Source organism: Lampris incognitus, chromosome 16 (genome assembly GCF_029633865.1).
Source record: "Lampris incognitus isolate fLamInc1 chromosome 16, fLamInc1.hap2, whole genome shotgun sequence".
NCBI classification, from domain to species: Eukaryota; Metazoa; Chordata; class Actinopteri; order Lampriformes; family Lampridae; genus Lampris; species Lampris incognitus.
In genome coordinates, this window is record NC_079226.1 from 15,476,225 (window position 1) to 15,493,944 (window position 17,720).

The 17,720-nt window shown below is 46.2% G+C and overlaps 1 protein-coding gene across 1 annotated transcript in view; it reads right to left on the reverse strand.

The window, feature by feature from the left end:
* LOC130125980 (AT-rich interactive domain-containing protein 1B-like) overlaps positions 1 to 17,720 on the reverse strand; it is a 218,005-nt gene that overhangs the window by 49,871 nt on the left and 150,414 nt on the right. The window contains 2 exon segments of the mRNA XM_056295355.1: positions 7,157 to 7,309; positions 10,510 to 10,596. Coding sequence (XP_056151330.1) covers positions 7,157 to 7,309; positions 10,510 to 10,596 — 240 coding nt within the window.

The following is a 17,720-nucleotide window of genomic DNA, read 5'->3' on the forward strand; positions in this document are numbered from 1 at the left end:
AGAGACTTCTGAGATACTACACTGCAGCGGCGCCAGCACGGGCCCAGCATCCCCGGTACACGCCACTGAAAAGCCATGTTTTTCAGACAGACAGTGTGATCACCATACGTGTCAGCCTCATGCAACGGTAGATGTTTGATGTCCATGATAAAAACTACTCGTTTTACAGTCGGAACGAAACTGAAACTCTCAATATTTTCCAATTTCATTTATTACTTTAATCATCATGCATTTCTTCCTGTCTCATTCTATTGAAAAAAAAAAGTATAAAAGGTATAATTCAGTTATTCTATTTTTTGTCTTTGTAAAAGCGCTCCCACTAGTTCAGCTTCTCTCAGCCGATCTTTTCCGTATACTCGTGACACCATCAGACACTCATTTCCATGCAGCCAATCAGATCATATCACCCAAATATGAAACCCTGCTCTCCCTTACCACCAACCCTTGTTTGTACCTGTCGCGCAAAGGTCAGCTCATGAATATTAATGAGGACTGACTACACCACTCCCTCACACAGCTCTCGAGGCAATAGAGGGTAATGCACTGATGTCACTTTCCCATTGGAACGCGCCCCCTCGGGCGCAGTGAGCGGCAAAACATCCCGCAACATGGCTGCTTCTAGTAGGGGCAACAGTGAAACCGGGATTATAACGCAAGATTATCTGCTTGAATTAAAGGAAGTTGGACTTGACAATGGCTCATACAACTTACCAAATAACCAGTGGTCCATGGACATTAACATTTGGCCACAAATCGAGTTTCCTGATGTTTACATAAAAAAAGAGAGAAGCGTTTCCTGACATCTGTAAACAGAGGACTCCGATTTCTTGTGAAATCTATTAGTGCAGTCTATCGCACAACAGCTCGCTCCCATTTTAGATGCGTTTTCGCTGTATTCAAGCTGGACGATAACGCTGCCACTCAGTCTTTCTGCCACTCAGTGCCGCGTTACCGCTGTGAGCTCTGCATCTGTGACGTCACTCACATACCCTCTACAGGGAACAATTATGGATAAAGGTAAAAAGAAAAAAAAACCCTCAATATTATTCATTTACAAATATGCTGAATGTTTAAATATAGACTGTCTTCAAGGTTTTTAGACATGTAAAGTGAAATCTGATTACTGATCAGATTCGCTCTGATTGATCGCTCTGACCGATCGCTCTGACTTTAAACGTGAGACAACCAAAGACTCTGATTGGTGTTATCTTATCAAGCCATTAACTTTTTACATGTGCAACTAAGGCTTTTTCAAATCCTTGGTGATGACCCATCTAAATAACCGTTGCCACAAACCAGTATTGCGTCATGGTGCAGGTTCGCAGGTTTGATTTTGGTATTTTTCTACAGCATCTATGGACGTTTTGGTGCCAGTTAATTCAAATGAAGATTAAAAAAAACAAACAAAAAAACCCACCGCTCACATTTGGATACCCTATGCAATCGATCTGTCAATCGATCAATCAATAGAGAGAAACCACCGTCTGTTTACTAATTAAGTTAAAAATGGAATTTTTTTTTTGTCCTTGTTTAGCAGCTGCAGAAGCTGCTGTGGTGACCTAGGGCCTGTGGAAAACAAAGCTCATAAACAACAACGGATGACCTTATAATCTATTCTGACAACACTGAAACTCTTCCTTTGAGACTTGCGTTTTAGACGCTGGCCCCAGTAATAGGCCTGGCTGCCATCATTATTCATTCGACAAACCATGCGTTGCATCCATCCGCCATGTCAATCTGGAACTACCTCATAATCTTATCATGAGAGCCAACAGGGGCTGACCAAAGTTCAAGAGTCTCATGAATATTCTGACAATCAGACCCTCAAACCCTGGCTTCAAAGCCCAGTCATATCAACTAGGAGGAAAGAGATGGGAGGGTGTGTGTATTTGGTGGAAGGTCTGGAAGATGTGTGTGGATGTGTGTGTGTGGTGGGAGGAGCTGGGTGAAAGAAGGGACCATATTTAGAAAGGCAACCCTGTACGTATGTGTGTGTTTATCAAAGCCAACATTACAAGCTGTAAAAATAATTTTAGATGGGATGTTATACTTTAATCTGCTTTGGACCCAATCCCCTCCATCCTTGTTAAGCCCCATCTCCCCACACTCTGTTCTCTTATTCCCAAAACTGCAAACTCCTCCCTGTCTTCTGCCTATGCCCCTCCACTTTAAAGCTTGTCACTGTCACCCCTGTCCTCAAAAAACTTGACCCAGACTCCCCTAATAACTACTGGCCCATCTCCAACCCACCCTTCTTGTCAAAAGTCAGATTAAATCCTACCTCGACTACCACAAACCATATGAACCCTTTCAATCCAGGTTCCGCTCCAAACAAACCACAGAGACTGCTCTCATTAAAGTAAGCAACGACCACCTGCTGTCCCCTGATGCCGGCTTCCTCAACATCCTCATCCTCCTTGACCTCAGCGCTGCCTTTGACTCCATTAGCCATTCCATACTCATCACATGCCTCAAATCCACCCTTGGCATAACTGGAACTGCCCTCTCCTGGTTCAAGTCTTACTTCTCCAACAGACATCAAATGCTCTCCATTAACAACAACAAATCCACCACAGCTCCTGTTACCCAAGGTGTGCCCCAGGGTTCGATGCTTTGTCCCCTTCTCTTCATCCTTTACATGCTGCCAATAGGACAAATCCTCCACCACCATGGCCTCTGCTTTCGCTGTTGCGCTGATGACACCCAGCTTTATCTCTCCTCCTAAAACATCACTACTGCCACCTTCTCCACCCTCACCACCTTCCTCACGGACTGTTACGACCCTCGGTCTGGAGAGGGTGCAACTATTAGTGTACTGAGTAACAGTGAGGTGAGGGTGCAACACAGTGAGACATAAACGTATAGATAATAAAATAAATATATTTATTAACAATGACAGGACAAGGGAACCGAACGGTTGCCAAAACAAACTATTAACAAAAGTAACCCACCCTTGACAGTGCTGAAAAGCACCAAACCTAAAGACAAAAAGGTGGCAACCGCTGCTAACCTAGTGTGTCTAACAGAGGTAAGCTACGTGATGGGGTGTTTGCCCATGGGCATCTTACCTTGATCCCCTCGCCCAAAAGAGCTAAACAACTAAACATAACTCAAAATAGTCACAATGCAAACTAAACCAAAAACGGGCCAGACGTTACAAACACAAAGTAACTACATCACACAAACTAAACTAGCTGGCCGCTGAACTGAAGACCTGTGGGGGTTTAAATGGGAGACTGAACAGCTGATGAAGATCGGATTCGTTGACCGGTTGATTAGGTGATGAGGAGCACCTGAATGTAGAGTCAGAGTGATACAGGAGGCAACACAAAACTATACGGACACACCCGTGGCCGTAACACCCCCACCCATAAAAACAAGCCCCTACAGGCTTGTTAACAAAAAAAACCCCACAAGAACCAAAACAAGACAATGTGCTACATAACAGCAACATGTGACCAAACAAAACGGTGGAGCATCTCAGCCACAACAAAGGGTCACCACAAGTAGCGCCGCTACATCCAAAATGTGACCCAAATATGGCCAGCACCTTCCCACCAACACATGGTCACCTACCAAGTGGCCCTCAACCACAACAAGTTACTGACAGACAACACAAAGTAGCGCACACACCGTCACGGTGGCGACCCACGCCAAATGACGTAGCTGCGTTCGACCCGCAGGTGAACCAGCTACAACTCGTGACCACACCTCGGCCACCGTGGCGACCCACGCCAAGTGACGTAGCTGCGTTCGACCCGCAGGTGAACCAGCTACAACTCGTGACCACAGTCACAACACAAGGTGTGCCAGCGTGGACCAGCTGGTGGTGGAAGCAAAGAGCGCAGCGCGCCCCGCACTCATAGCTTTAAAGGTCTACCGTCCGCAACTCCCCTCCAGCCTCTCTGCCACAAATCCCGCCCCCCAAGTCTCCCACTGGAGACCTGACTCAGCCTGCCTCTCAGGCGGGCGTCAGCACCCACGCCGAGTGCAACACAGGGGACCAGGGATCGAACCACAACAGCCTGGCCGGCAGCTCCGCCCTAGCATCGGACCTCGTCCGCACGAAGCTCTGCCACCAGAACCAACACCATGGCAGAGGATGAAAGGAAGTGGACCAGCAGCAACAGCCGTACCCACCACCAAGCCAAGAACACACCAACAACACCTGTTAACACTAAACAATAACGAACACTGTGCTCAACACCACCCAACACCCAACACCGAACGCTAACACAACACACTACAGGAAACAGCAACTAGCCAGACCAAAGCCGCCAATATCCCGGACGAGCCCCCATTTGTTACGACCCTCGGTCTGGAGAGGGTGCAACTATTAGTGTACTGAGTAACAGTGAGGTGAGGGTGCAACACAGTGAGACATAAACGTATAGATAATAAAATAAATATATTTATTAACAATGACAGGACAAGGGAACCGAACGGTTGCCAAAACAAACTATTAACAAAAGTAACCCACCCTTGACAGTGCTGAAAAGCACCAAACCTAAAGACAAAAAGGTGGCAACCGCTGCTAACCTAGTGTGTCTAACAGAGGTAAGCTACGTGATGGGGTGTTTGCCCATGGGCATCTTACTTTGATCCCCTCGCCCAAAAGAGCTAAACAACTAAACATAACTCAAAATAGTCACAATGCAAACTAAACCAAAAACGGGCCAGACGTTACAAACACAAAGTAACTACATCACACAAACTAAACTAGCTGGCCGCTGAACTGAAGACCTGTGGGGGTTTAAATGGGAGACTGAACAGCTGATGAAGATCGGATTCGTTGACCAGTTGATTAGGTGATGAGGAGCACCTGAATGTAGAGTCAGAGTGATACAGGAGGCAACACAAAACTATACGGACACACCCGTGGCCGTAACACGGACATTAAAACATGGATGCAAAATAACTTTTTTAAACTCAACGGCAATAAATCTGAAATCTTAATCATTGGCCCAGACTCCCTCACCCGCATCACCCAGGATTTCTCCCTTCACATCGATGGCCCCATTAGTACCCCCTCCATCGAGGTTCATTGGAGTCATTGTCAATACCACCCTCTCATTTCTGCCCAATGTCAACTAGACCACTGAAACAGCCTTCTTCCACCTATATACAATATTGCTTGCCTCGACTCTGACTGTTACCTACTGCTGCAGAAACACTCATCCATGCATTCATAACATGCAGACTTAACTACTGCAACAGCATCCTTTACTGTACCACTAACCAAGTTCCCAATAAACTTCAGTATTTACAAAACTTCTGCCTGTCTGCTCACCAGCACCCACTCAGGAGCTCACATCACCTCTGTCCTCCAAGACCTCCACTGGCTCCACTCCCCCCTACCTCTCCAAACTCCTCCATCAGCACACCCCATCCCGCTGCCTCAGGTCAACTGATGCCAACCTGCTGCAAGTCACCAGCACCAAGCGCTGGACCTGGGGTGACGGGGCCTTTTCATTGCCCCCCTTTCTGTGGAACACTCTCCCAAACTACATCAAAGCTGCCCCGACGCTGTCTGCATTCGAACAGGCACTCAAAGCCTCTTCAGACTAGCCTTTCCCAGCTAACCTCCATCTCCTCCCTATGCCTTTGTCACATAGCTGGCACCATTTCTTTTTTCTTTTAAAAATCTTTATTAAACAGTTTTGCTTTGACTGTCCATTATTGCCTCTGATGTAAATCATCTTTGAGCATTTAGAGAGGCACTATGTATGCTGTATTATTGTTATTATTATTATTAGTGTACATGCTTCAAAGATTGAGTCATTTTTACTTTGTGTGGTTGGTGCCCAGCCCATGCACATTGACTCTCCTGATCATAAAAGACTCCCTGATAAATGAGAAATAAGCAAAATCCAAACTTGGAGGAGGGCGTCCCTGTGTGTGGTTTCTGAAGGAAAACTGAGCTGCGTACATTTCCATGAGGGCTTCGAATTTCACTTTCACTGAAAGCAGCATAAATGTTTTAAAGGTCGGTGGAACGACCCTCTGGCTAATCCCATACCGTGATGCACAGTTGTGCTAATTTTGCAATTTAGAGGTTCCTCTGAGGAAGATAAGAGGCACATGTCTTGTGTCTTGTGTCTGTGTGTGTGTTTGTGTGTGTGTCCTTTTGTATGACTCAGTTTGTCTCTTCACTGACATTTTTTTCTCCAGAAAGCTGTCAGTTGAGTGTCCCATGGTGGCTATTTAATGATTTAGTGCCACACCCCCACTTCCCCCCGAACCCTTCAAGTGGGGAGGGAGGGCACCAAATTAGACTTTGAATTTCTGTTCAAACCCTGCTGGAAAATGATGAGGTAAGTGCAGGTGCATGAGAGACAGAGAGAGAGACAGAGAGAGACAGAGAGAGAGAGAGAGAGAGAGAGAGAGAGAGAGAGAGAGAGAGAGAGAGAGAGAGAGAGAGAGAGAGAGAGAGAGAGAGAGAGAGAGGCTGAGAGTGTGTAAGGGAGAGAGAAGGTTGGGTATTTGTGTTTGACAATGCAATTTTTTCCAGCTGTTCATGACCAAATTCTCTTTTAAACAAAATTACAATAATGACGGAGAACTGGGCAAATAGTCATCACAAAATAATTCAGTTTGAAAAACTGAGGCTAAACTGTCCCGTAACTCCCCTCCGTCTGGAGAATGAATGAATGATACAGACAGTACATGTTCAGGTGGGATTAAGACCACTGCACTTTATCACCTCTTACTTTGCCTGTATAAGTCAGTCCTTGTGTGTATATCTGAAGATTGCTGTGTTGTAGTGTTGTTACTCTATGTTAAGTACACCGAGAGAGCCATGAAACCGGAGTCAAACTCCGTGTAGCGTACTACATGGCCAACAAACATGATTCTGACCCTGAAGTAAGGACGTAAATACATAAATGAACATGTATTTATGCATGCTCAATAATCCAGGTAGGGAAATCACAGAAGTCTGAATCAGTTCATCTGGACACAACGTTTATTGAGAGAAACTCTGTGTTACTCAGATGAGTGATGTCAAATCACAGGTTCAATCTTCCAGGCGACAAAGTCACGTAGACATGTGACGAAACGTTTCTCTCAATAAACGTTGAGTCCAGATGAACCGATTCAACTTCCTGTGAAGTAAATGAACAAAATAACTGAATATATAAATAAATAATACTCCTACCTTGGTGTCCATATTGTGACCCCTGGTGTCCGTAGGGGCCCATGCCAGGGTAAACTGGACCCCCGGGCGAGGGGTGGGGAGACATGGGGGGTCCTGACTGAGGGGGGGCGAAGTGAGAGGCAGCCTGGTTCCTTTGCATGTTAGATATGAACCCTGAAGCACACACATACGCACATACACACACACACATACAGGAAAAAAAAACAGCACTATCAACAATTTGCTGCTCAAAACCTTCAAACGTGATCAACGATGTCCCTGCCTAACAAGGTCAAACAGGCAACAAGGGGACGAGCACCAACTGTTGGTGCTCAGCATAACACGTGGGGCTATCCATGTGATTGCCCGTGTAAAAGAACCTTTCCTTTTGAAAACCATAATCCTTGGGCTGGGCGTGGGGTCCTGCTACTCACCGATACACATCTATGAGTAACACAGCAACAGCCAAGTAACATACCAAATACACACAAAGGGGACGAGTAACTGGAGTCCTAAGGACAGGTAAACATACACACACAAAATAGGACCACACACAAGAACACACATACACTATATTTTGTATTCAATAAGCAAAGGACTACTGTATACAAGATGTGTGACTTGAAAAACTGTAACTAACAAAAGAGTGACAAACGTGAGTACATCTTCGCATCTTGTGTTTGTGTATTTCAACTAAATCTGTGAACACCACCGTGGCCTTGAGCTGCCGAGACCCAGCACGCCCGGCACCTGGGAGAAGGAGCCCGTGATTTGATCACAGCTACCGTGTCACTCTGAGCTGTTGTGTCAATAGATGTGTAAAAAGGCCCAGAAGCCGGGACTCGCATCCACCATTCAAATTGACATTTGAAGCGTTCCTCACCGGGGCTTCGCTCTTTCAAGCCACTCCGTCAATTTCTAAAGCCCCCAGAAAGGTCTCCCAATCCACTACAAATGTGGAAAGGTCGTGCAGAGAGAGCGAGAGAGAGAGAGAGAGAGAGAGAGAGAGAGAGAGAGAGAGAGAGAGAGAGAGAGAGAGAGAGAGAGAGAGAGAGAGAGAGAGAGAGAGAGAGAGAGAGAGAGGAGAGCAGAGAGGAACGAGAGCGTGAGCAAGAGAGCAGAGAGGAGAGAGAGAGAGAGAGAGGAGCGAGCAAGAGAGGAGACAGCGAGAGAGAGAGAGAGACCTATCCACTACTGCAGATTAGGTTAAAATGGATTGGGTCCACTGGACTGTAAACTTTGATAGCTATCGAATAAAGAGTGCATAGACAGGTTCTTTATCGAATGTGGGCTTTGAGAGTGCGAGGTAAGTCTTGTACATGCCTCCTTTTTGTGCATGGAATGAAGAGACATGAAGAGAAAGGGATTGTAAAAGAGGGTGGATGGAGGAATAAACAAGCTGTGTGCGTACACACTTTGTATCTGTACATTATATGAATACACACAGGTGCTCGGCAACACAAATATCGATAGACATGTATGAACAATGAATACATCCAAGCACACACACACACACACACACACACACACACACACACACACACACACACACACACACACACACACACACACACACACACAGATATTTGTGTTCCTGAGCACTTGTGTGTACGTGTTTTTGTGTGTGTGTGTGTGTGTTGAGGGGTACAGAGAGACAAGGGGGAGAATGAAAGAGGGGAAGTGGAAGAAAGAGAAACATAGAAAGAGAAAGAGATGCGTAGAGAGAAATTTACATGAGGGAGAGACAGCAGCAACAGAGAGAGAGGGTGGGGGGGGGGGATTGGGGCCAGAAAGTGCTTAGGCAGCGAGCACAGGGTTTAAGGAGCGAGGACATTATTGTAATGTTTTGCCTCCATTAGGTTAAGGGGATTCTGGGAAAGGAGGAGGAAAAAAAAAAACAGTGTGTAATACCGCACTTTAAATTGCCTGGAAAATGGATGGGGAGAGGAACATTGTGCAGACAGTGCTAAAAGCAAATAACACATTCAAGGATTTTCCTCCCTCTGCTTAGTTCCCTCTCCCTCGGAGATACACACACACACACACACACACATACTCTTTCTCATGTTGGCAAAGCGAATGAAGCTCTCAGCCGGACAACAACAACAGCCAGCCAGCGAAGCGAGAGAAAAAGGAGGAGAGGGACGAAAAAAAAAGGGAGCATTCAGTGGATTTATGGAAATGAAGAGAGGAAAGAGGCTCTTAGGGAGGCAGGCACTTGAGCAAAGCGTGGTAGTGGTGGCGGCTGTGTGGGTGGGTGGGACGTGTGTGTGTGTGTGTGTGTGTGTGGTAATCCTAGCTACAGAAACGGCAAAAACAGCAGGCGGACCTGTTTAACCAGTGCAGTGTTTTCTCCTTGGCCGGGGCTTGGGTGAACTGGGGGTTGGTTGGGGGTTACAGGCATTAGCAAGGAGCATTAAATCTCCGGGTTGATTTCATCATGTTGGGAAATAACCTTTTACGGAGGCTTTTCCAGTATCTCCCTCCACAGCTATCTCTCCATCCTCCCCCGTCTGTCTGTCTGTGATGTTAACTGGTCTCTGCTGTGTGATGGAGAGGGTCTGCTACGGAGCCCACCCTGCTACAGCCACTTTTTTTCTTTCCCCCCCCCCCCCAGGGTTTTGTGGACAATGCTGCTTTCTTCTTCGTGTGAGCCGTTTAAAACGAACGGTTCATTTTTCCCCAGCGGGAGAGGTGACCCTGACAATTAGGAGGACCGAAAAGTAAAACAAACATCAGCCAAAACGTGTGGCTCGCCGTTCAGCGCCAGTGTCGTAAAAGTGGTTGAAGAGGCTCCGTCAGGAAAAGAATACACACCCATCTGAAAAAGACCAACTGACCACCTCGACCAGGATGGCGAAGTTTTGTGAAACTAGCTACACTTGAGTTGACCGTCACTGAAGCAAAATCCCACAGCCTGTGTGTGTGTGTGTAACCAGGTTTTTCTATCCTAATGGGGACATTTGGTCTTCATTAGGATACAAAACCTGAAACCCCCTACCCTGTGGGGACATTTTATGGGGCCCCATGAGGAAAATGGTCCATTTTAGGGTTAGGACTTCGTTTCGGGGTTAAAATTTATCTAATTAGGATTAGAGTAAGGTTAGGGTAAGGGTTAAGGTTAGGCATGTGGTTATGAAGGTTAAGGTTAGGGTTAAGGGGTAGGGAATGAATGTAGTCAATGAGGGGTCCCCACAAGAATAGGGTGACATGATGTGTGTGTGTGTGTGGGGGGGGGTGTCTGTGATTCCAGGAAAGCCGAGGTTCAATGCTGAACTCGAAGTGCCGAGCAGTGAATGGGAGCCACTTGTTGCACACACAAGCAATCGCACTTACACAAACATACCAATACACGCAAACACACACACACATACCTCTCTCCTGAGCCATAGGTGAGCGTGTCATTGGAGGGCGGGCTCCATCCAGAACATTCCCAGAGTTTTGCGGGGCCATGGTGGTACCTGCAGAAATCCACAGAGACAAGTAGACCAGTTCCAGGGTTGAAATTGCACCCCAACAGCCCTCTCCTCTTTGTAGCCAAACCTCCCAGAAAGAGTATTCGGTTCCAAATATTCACAAACAAACTCTGTAAACACAAATAACACAGACAGGTTTTTATGGAAATTTGTCTGATCTGAATTCCATTCCTCCCATTCAAGAGGGCTCGTCCTGCGTTCCTTGCCATTAACGCCAGCAAAGAATGCAGTGGCATCCGCCCTCCTCCGAAGGACTTTAAAAACGACAGAAACCGCTTTTTACAGTTGTCATAATAAAGAGATGTAAAGCCAAAGGAAGTCTTTGTTCGCGTCTCTGTGCAGAATTCTTTCAGTGGCACTTAAGTTGTGCTGTTCCAGTGTGAGGCAGATAAAGGTTTTTGTTCCCTCTGAGCCATGACAGATGAGCGAAGCGACGGGAATCGGAACCCGGAAAGGCACTTTTAACAACCGTTCTGTCGGGTACGACAGCACACTTTGGTCGGCGGGCTTCAAAACCTACAGAGGCAAACCAAAATGTGTACACAAACTTTACACACACACACAACATTCAGCTAGTAAAAACAATCAATAAACGAATATATCAGCTTGTTTGTGAAATTTCAGAGTGCCTATTAAGCTGACTGACCCCGTGCCTCTCTCGTGTGTGAGCATTTTAATAAGACTGATCCCTTTCACAAAACAAAGCTCAAAGGCTGATTGATTCGGTGGCCGTGCAGGTCTTTGGGCTATGCCTCTACCACTGAAATCCAATTGTGAGCGTGGCTGGCTGAACGGAGCATGGAATACAGAGGCTCTGCTGGGCTGACTTAGCCGAGAGGCAGGAGACAGCCGGCAAAGTCACACTTTTATCTCAAGACTGAGACCTGAGACGATTAACCCGCAGGAGACAGAATGAGGGATGGAAACCCGGTTTGCCACTCTGAAAGGCAAAACGGGCATAACACGATCAGGGATAATAGTTTTTTTCAGATTATTTTTTTCGGCATTTCTCCTGCTTTATTTTGACAGTGACAGTAGAGAGAGACAGGAAAGGAGGGGAGAGGGAGGGGATGACGTGCAGCAAAAGGCCCGGGTCGGATTCGAACCACAGGCCGCTGTGGTAAGGACTCAGCCTTATGCGGTATGTGCTCTACCAAGTGAGCCATCGGGGCGCCCCAGGAATAATATTTAACACAAGCTACAGAGTCTGCTATCTCCTCTATGAGTGTTACCTTGTCGTGATATGGGAGCTTGTGTACCTCACTGAACTCTCACAGCTATGCTGGTGGGAGGAATCTCCTGGAAGGTTTCACCGAACTGGACAGGCCCAGGGCGAGGGGTCAGATGAAACACAGTCCAACTACCACTTCTAAACATGGGGCCTTTGTTAGGAAAAGGGTCTATGTCCACTGTGTACAACTAGCAGAAACAGCAGCTTGGGCTAATCACCCACCCTTTGTCAAAACTCATCATCACATTGACTTAAGCCTAATTGATGACCCTCAAAGGGATCCATGAACCCCTTCCCAGCTCTCCAAAAACACAAAAACATGACTCTTCAAATCAAATGTTAAATCTATGGTTGTGAAACCTGGAAAACAACAAGTCTTCATCAACAACTGCCTCCGTTACACGATGAGGATACGGTGGCCCAATAAAATAACACATGTTGACTTGTGGGAACCGACCAATAAGGAACAAATCAACCACAAAATCAAAACAAGGAAATGGAGATGGATCGGATTTACACTCAGGAAAGGATCACTCAACCTAACAAGACAGGCTCTAGACTTCTACCCACAAGGAAAGAGGGAGCCAGGAAGACCAAACACCAACTGGAGACGAGCCACGCTTGAGGAGCTAAATGAGTCAGGGACTTCCTGGCAAGAAGCAAAGGCCACTGCACTGAAGACAGTGCTCCCGAGGGGGACCAAGAGGACTAAGTCAAGCAAGTCACAGAGTCCGCTATGCAGGATTCAACAATAAGAAATTCCCAATGGCCCGAAGCAACGATGCGATTGGTTCAAGTCAGTTGGTCGATCTGTCACCAGCACCATAAATAACCCCACAAATTCCGGTCGATCCCATTTGAGTTGGAATAGAAAGTGTAGCGACGCTCTTTGCATTTGATCATGGTGGCGGGTTATGAAGCGAAGACTAGAGAAAGAATGTTTTTGTCATCCTGGATCAGACAGTTCCCATGAATGGAGAACGACGACATCAAATGAACCATGTATTGCTCAGTATGCTGTGAGTTCCCTGATATGGATGATCACGCAGACCCCTGCTTTTAACGAACCAGTAACTATCATAAGCAAACCCAGGATCTCGTGGACAGAGCCGACAGCACACAGCATATATGCTAGCCAAACGTGTAGCCAGCCACCCCGTCTCTTATCAACATCCTGGCTAGGAATGGAGAGATAAATGTAAAGGCTGCTCAACACGGCATACCACACCATTAAACATGAACAGTCCCTCGTGGCCTACAAGAGGAATTTGGTCTTGCGGAGGAACAACTAATTATGATTATTCTGACAGATACCGCCACTGTGAAGTGACTCACGATACAATTTAGAGCCATGACCAAACTATATCTTCACCCTACATTAGGTGTGTATAATACTGACAAATAAATATATTAATGTGACTAAATTTGGTTTATTTTGCATTTATTATGCTTTTTCACAGTTTTAAGACCGTTTTAATAAAAAAAAGAGATGCGGTTTCTTAAGATTTACTCTAGAATATTTTGGCAGCTAGGCCAGTGGAAGTGTACCCAGGCTAAAGCAGAACAGCGTACCATCCTGACCGGGTCGGGCCCTGTATGTCCTGCGTTATGTGGATGTGTGCATTACTTAATGACACCATTTAAAAGGGTTAAAATTTAAACAGGAGATGAAGATGGGCCGAATCAAAAAAGCATTTGTGTAGAAAGTCAACAATATCTAGATCTTCAGGGTGATGCATGATAACAGGGGTTCCCTAACTTTCCCATGCTAAGGCCCCCCAAATAGCATTAGCTTTTGGCCGGGGACCCCCTTTTGCAAGATGTCTTTAAAACCCATTGGCAATACTACGGAAGAAACAAAAAACCTTGTGAATATATTTCCCTCTATTCATCAGTAATCATTACATTTGTATTTCAAATCTTTAATCTTTCCATCTGATTCAATATTTCTGTTTTCCATTATAAGCACTGTTTGTCAGTTTAGTTTAACAACATTCGACAACAGTGTGTGTGTGTGGGTGGGAGTGAGAGGGAGAGAGCAAACCAGTGGGAGGGGTGGGGTTATAGTATATAACATAATATATAACAGCTATATATTATCATAAATCATATTTTATAATAATACACATAATATTAATTCAATTTTATTTAAAAAAACATTTTTAAACCATTTTCCCTCAAATTTGATGAGGCCCCGCTGGCGCCCCCTGGTGGCCCCCACCTTGAAAACCACTGCTCATAAAGTGTAATCACGTTGCATTCATGCATTGTGAGTTTCGGAATGTCCTTAAAACTCACAATGAATATACAACTTCCTTATAATGCAGGAAACCCTCCATATTATTCAATCATGCAGTACAAAATGTAGTGTTAGGGAGACATTTGTGAGATTGTGTGTGTCTGTGTGCGCGCGCACGTGTGTGTGAATATTTGTGTGATGCGTCAATCCGCAGTGCAGAGCAGTAATACATGACTGGAGGTGGCACACTCTCCACATAAACAAACCCAATTAAGTCAACATAATTGCTTTGCATAAAACTGCATAAACAACATTTCCATCTACCCTGCCGCCCACACATGCACACACACACATGCACACAAACACACACACACGTAGAAGTAATTGCACAAAAAGAGTAAACACTCAAGCACACAAAGAGATGCACATGCAAGCACAAAGGCACATAGAGTACCAATGAACCATTTACACACACACACACACACACACACACACACACACACACACACACACACACACACACACACACACACACACACACACTCCCTGCCTGCCTGCCTGCCTGCCTGCCTCATACATGAGTGGATGCAGCAGCGATGCTTCACAGAGAGAATATTCGATTAGTTCGTCTGCCGCTGTGTGGCGGGAGGTGAGGGGACGCATCGGTGTGCTGACGCCCAAACAACTGTACAACATTTCAACACACCAGCTACACATAAATGTGTGTTTGAGTTTGTGAATATTTATTTGCCTTTCTGTTCTCATGCACAACTCTTTAAATCATGTTCTGCGGTGGGCTCATCCATCCCTGCGTGTGCAGCCGATAGTCCATGTTGTGTGTCTGCTTCCGTGTCTGTGACTACCCTCAACGTGTCTGTGACTATCCTCAACGTGTCTGTGACTATCCTCAACTTACCTGTGACTACCCTCAACGTGTCTGTGACTATCCTCAACGTGTCTGTGACTATCCTCAACGTGTCTGTGACTATCCTCAACGTGTCTGTGACTACCCTCAATGTGTCTGTGACTATCCTCAACTTACCTGTGACTACCCTCAACGTGTCTGTGACTATCCTCAACGTGTCTGTGACTACCCTCAATGTGTCTGTGACTATCCTCAACGTGTCTGTGACTATCCTCAACGTGTCTGTGACTATCCTCAACGTGTCTGTGACTACCCTCAATGTGTCTGTGACTACCCTCAATGTGTCTGTGACTATCCTCAACTTACCTGTGACTATCCTCAACGTGCCTGTGACTATCCTCAACGTGTCTGTGACTATCCTCAACGTGTCTGTGACTACCCTCAATGTGTCTGTGACTATCCTCAACTTACCTGTGACTACCCTCAACGTGTCTGTGACTATCCTCAACGTGTCTGTGACTACCCTCAATGTGTCTGTGACTATCCTCAACGTGTCTGTGACTATCCTCAACGTGTCTGTGACTATCCTCAACGTGTCTGTGACTACCCTCAATGTGTCTGTGACTATCCTCAACTTACCTGTGACTACCCTCAACGTGTCTGTGACTACCCTCAACGTGTCTGTGACTATCCTCAACTTACCTGTGACTACCCTCAACGTGTCTGTGACTACCCTCAACGTGTCTGTGACGATCCTCAACGTGTCTGTGACTATCCTCAACGTGTCTGTGACTATCCTCAACTTACCTGTGACTACCCTCAACGTGTCTGTGACTACCCTCAACGTGTCTGTGACTACCCTCAACGTGTCTGTGACTGCCCTCAACGTGTCTGTGACTATCCTCAACGTGTCTGTGACTATTCTCAACGTGTCTGTGACTATCCTGAACGTGTCTGTGATTATCCTCAACGTGTCTGTGACTACCCTCAACGTGTCTGTGACTACCCTCAACGTGTCTGTGACTACCCTCAACATGTCTGTGACTATCCTCAACATGTCTGTGACTATCCCCAACGTGCCTGTGACTGCCCTCAACGTGTCTGTGACTACCCTCAACGTGCCTGTGACTATCCTCAACATGCCTGTGACTATCCTCAACGTGCCTGTGACTATCCTCAACATGCCTGTGACTATCCTCAACATGCCTGTGACTATCCTGAACGTGTCTGTGACTATCCTCAACGTGCCTGTGACTATCCTCAACATGTCTGTGACTACCCTCAACATGTCTGTGACTATCCTCATGTCTGTGACTATCCTCAACGTGTCTGTGACTACCCTCAACATGTCTGTGACTATCCTCAACATGTCTGTGACTACCCTCAACGTGTCTGTGACTACCCTCAACATCTCTGTGACTACCCTCAACATGTCTGTGACTGCCCTCAACGTGTCTGTGACTATCCTCAACGTGTCTGTGACTATCCTCAACATGTCTGTGACTACCCTCAACATGTCTGTGACTATCCTCATGTCTGTGACTATCCTCAACGTGTCTGTGACTACCCTCAACATGTCTGTGACTGCCTTCAACGTGTCTGTGACTACCCTCAACGTGCCTGTGACTATCCTCAACGTGCCTGTGACTATCCTCAATGTGTCTGTGACTATCCTCAACGTGCCTGTGACTGCCCTCAATGTGTCTGTGACTATCCTCAACATGCCTGTGACTATCCTCAACGTGCCTGTGACTATCCTCAATGTGTCTGTGACTATCCTCAACGTGTCTGTGACTACCCTCAACGTGCCTGTGACTATCCTCAACGTGCCTGTGACTATCCTCAACGTGCCTGTGACTATCCTCAATGTGTCTGTGACTATCCTCAATGTGTCTGTGACTATCCTCAACATGCCTGTGACTATCCTCAATGTGTCTGTGACTATCCTCAATGTGTGTGACTATCCTCAACGTGTCTGTGACTACCCTCAACATCTCTGTGACTACCCTCAACATGTCTGTGACTGCCCTCAACGTGTCTGTGACTATCCTCAACGTGTCTGTGACTATCCTCAACATGTCTGTGACTACCCTCAACATGTCTGTGACTATCCTCATGTCTGTGACTATCCTCAACGTGTCTGTGACTACCCTCAACATGTCTGTGACTATCCTCAACGTGTCTGTGACTACCCTTAACGTGTCTGTGACTACCCTCAACATCTCTGTGACTACCCTCAACATGTCTGTGACTACCCTCAACGTGCCTGTGACTATCCTCAACATGCCTGTGACTATCCTCAACGTGCCTGTGACTATCCTCAACATGCCTGTGACTATCCTCAACATGCCTGTGACTATCCTGAACGTGTCTGTGACTATCCTCAACGTGCCTGTGACTATCCTCATGTCTGTGACTATCCTCAACGTGTCTGTGACTAACCTCAACATGTCTGTGACTATCCTCAACATGTCTGTGACTATCCTCAATGTGTCTGTGACTATCCTCAATGTGTGTGACTATCCTCAACGTGTCTGTGACTACCCTCAACATCTCTGTGACTACCCTCAACATGTCTGTGACTGCCCTCAACGTGTCTGTGACTATCCTCAACGTGTCTGTGACTATCCTCAACATGTCTGTGACTACCCTCAACATGTCTGTGACTATCCTCATGTCTGTGACTATCCTCAACGTGTCTGTGACTATCCTCAACGTGTCTGTGACTATCCTCAACATGTCTGTGACTACCCTCAACATGTCTGTGACTATCC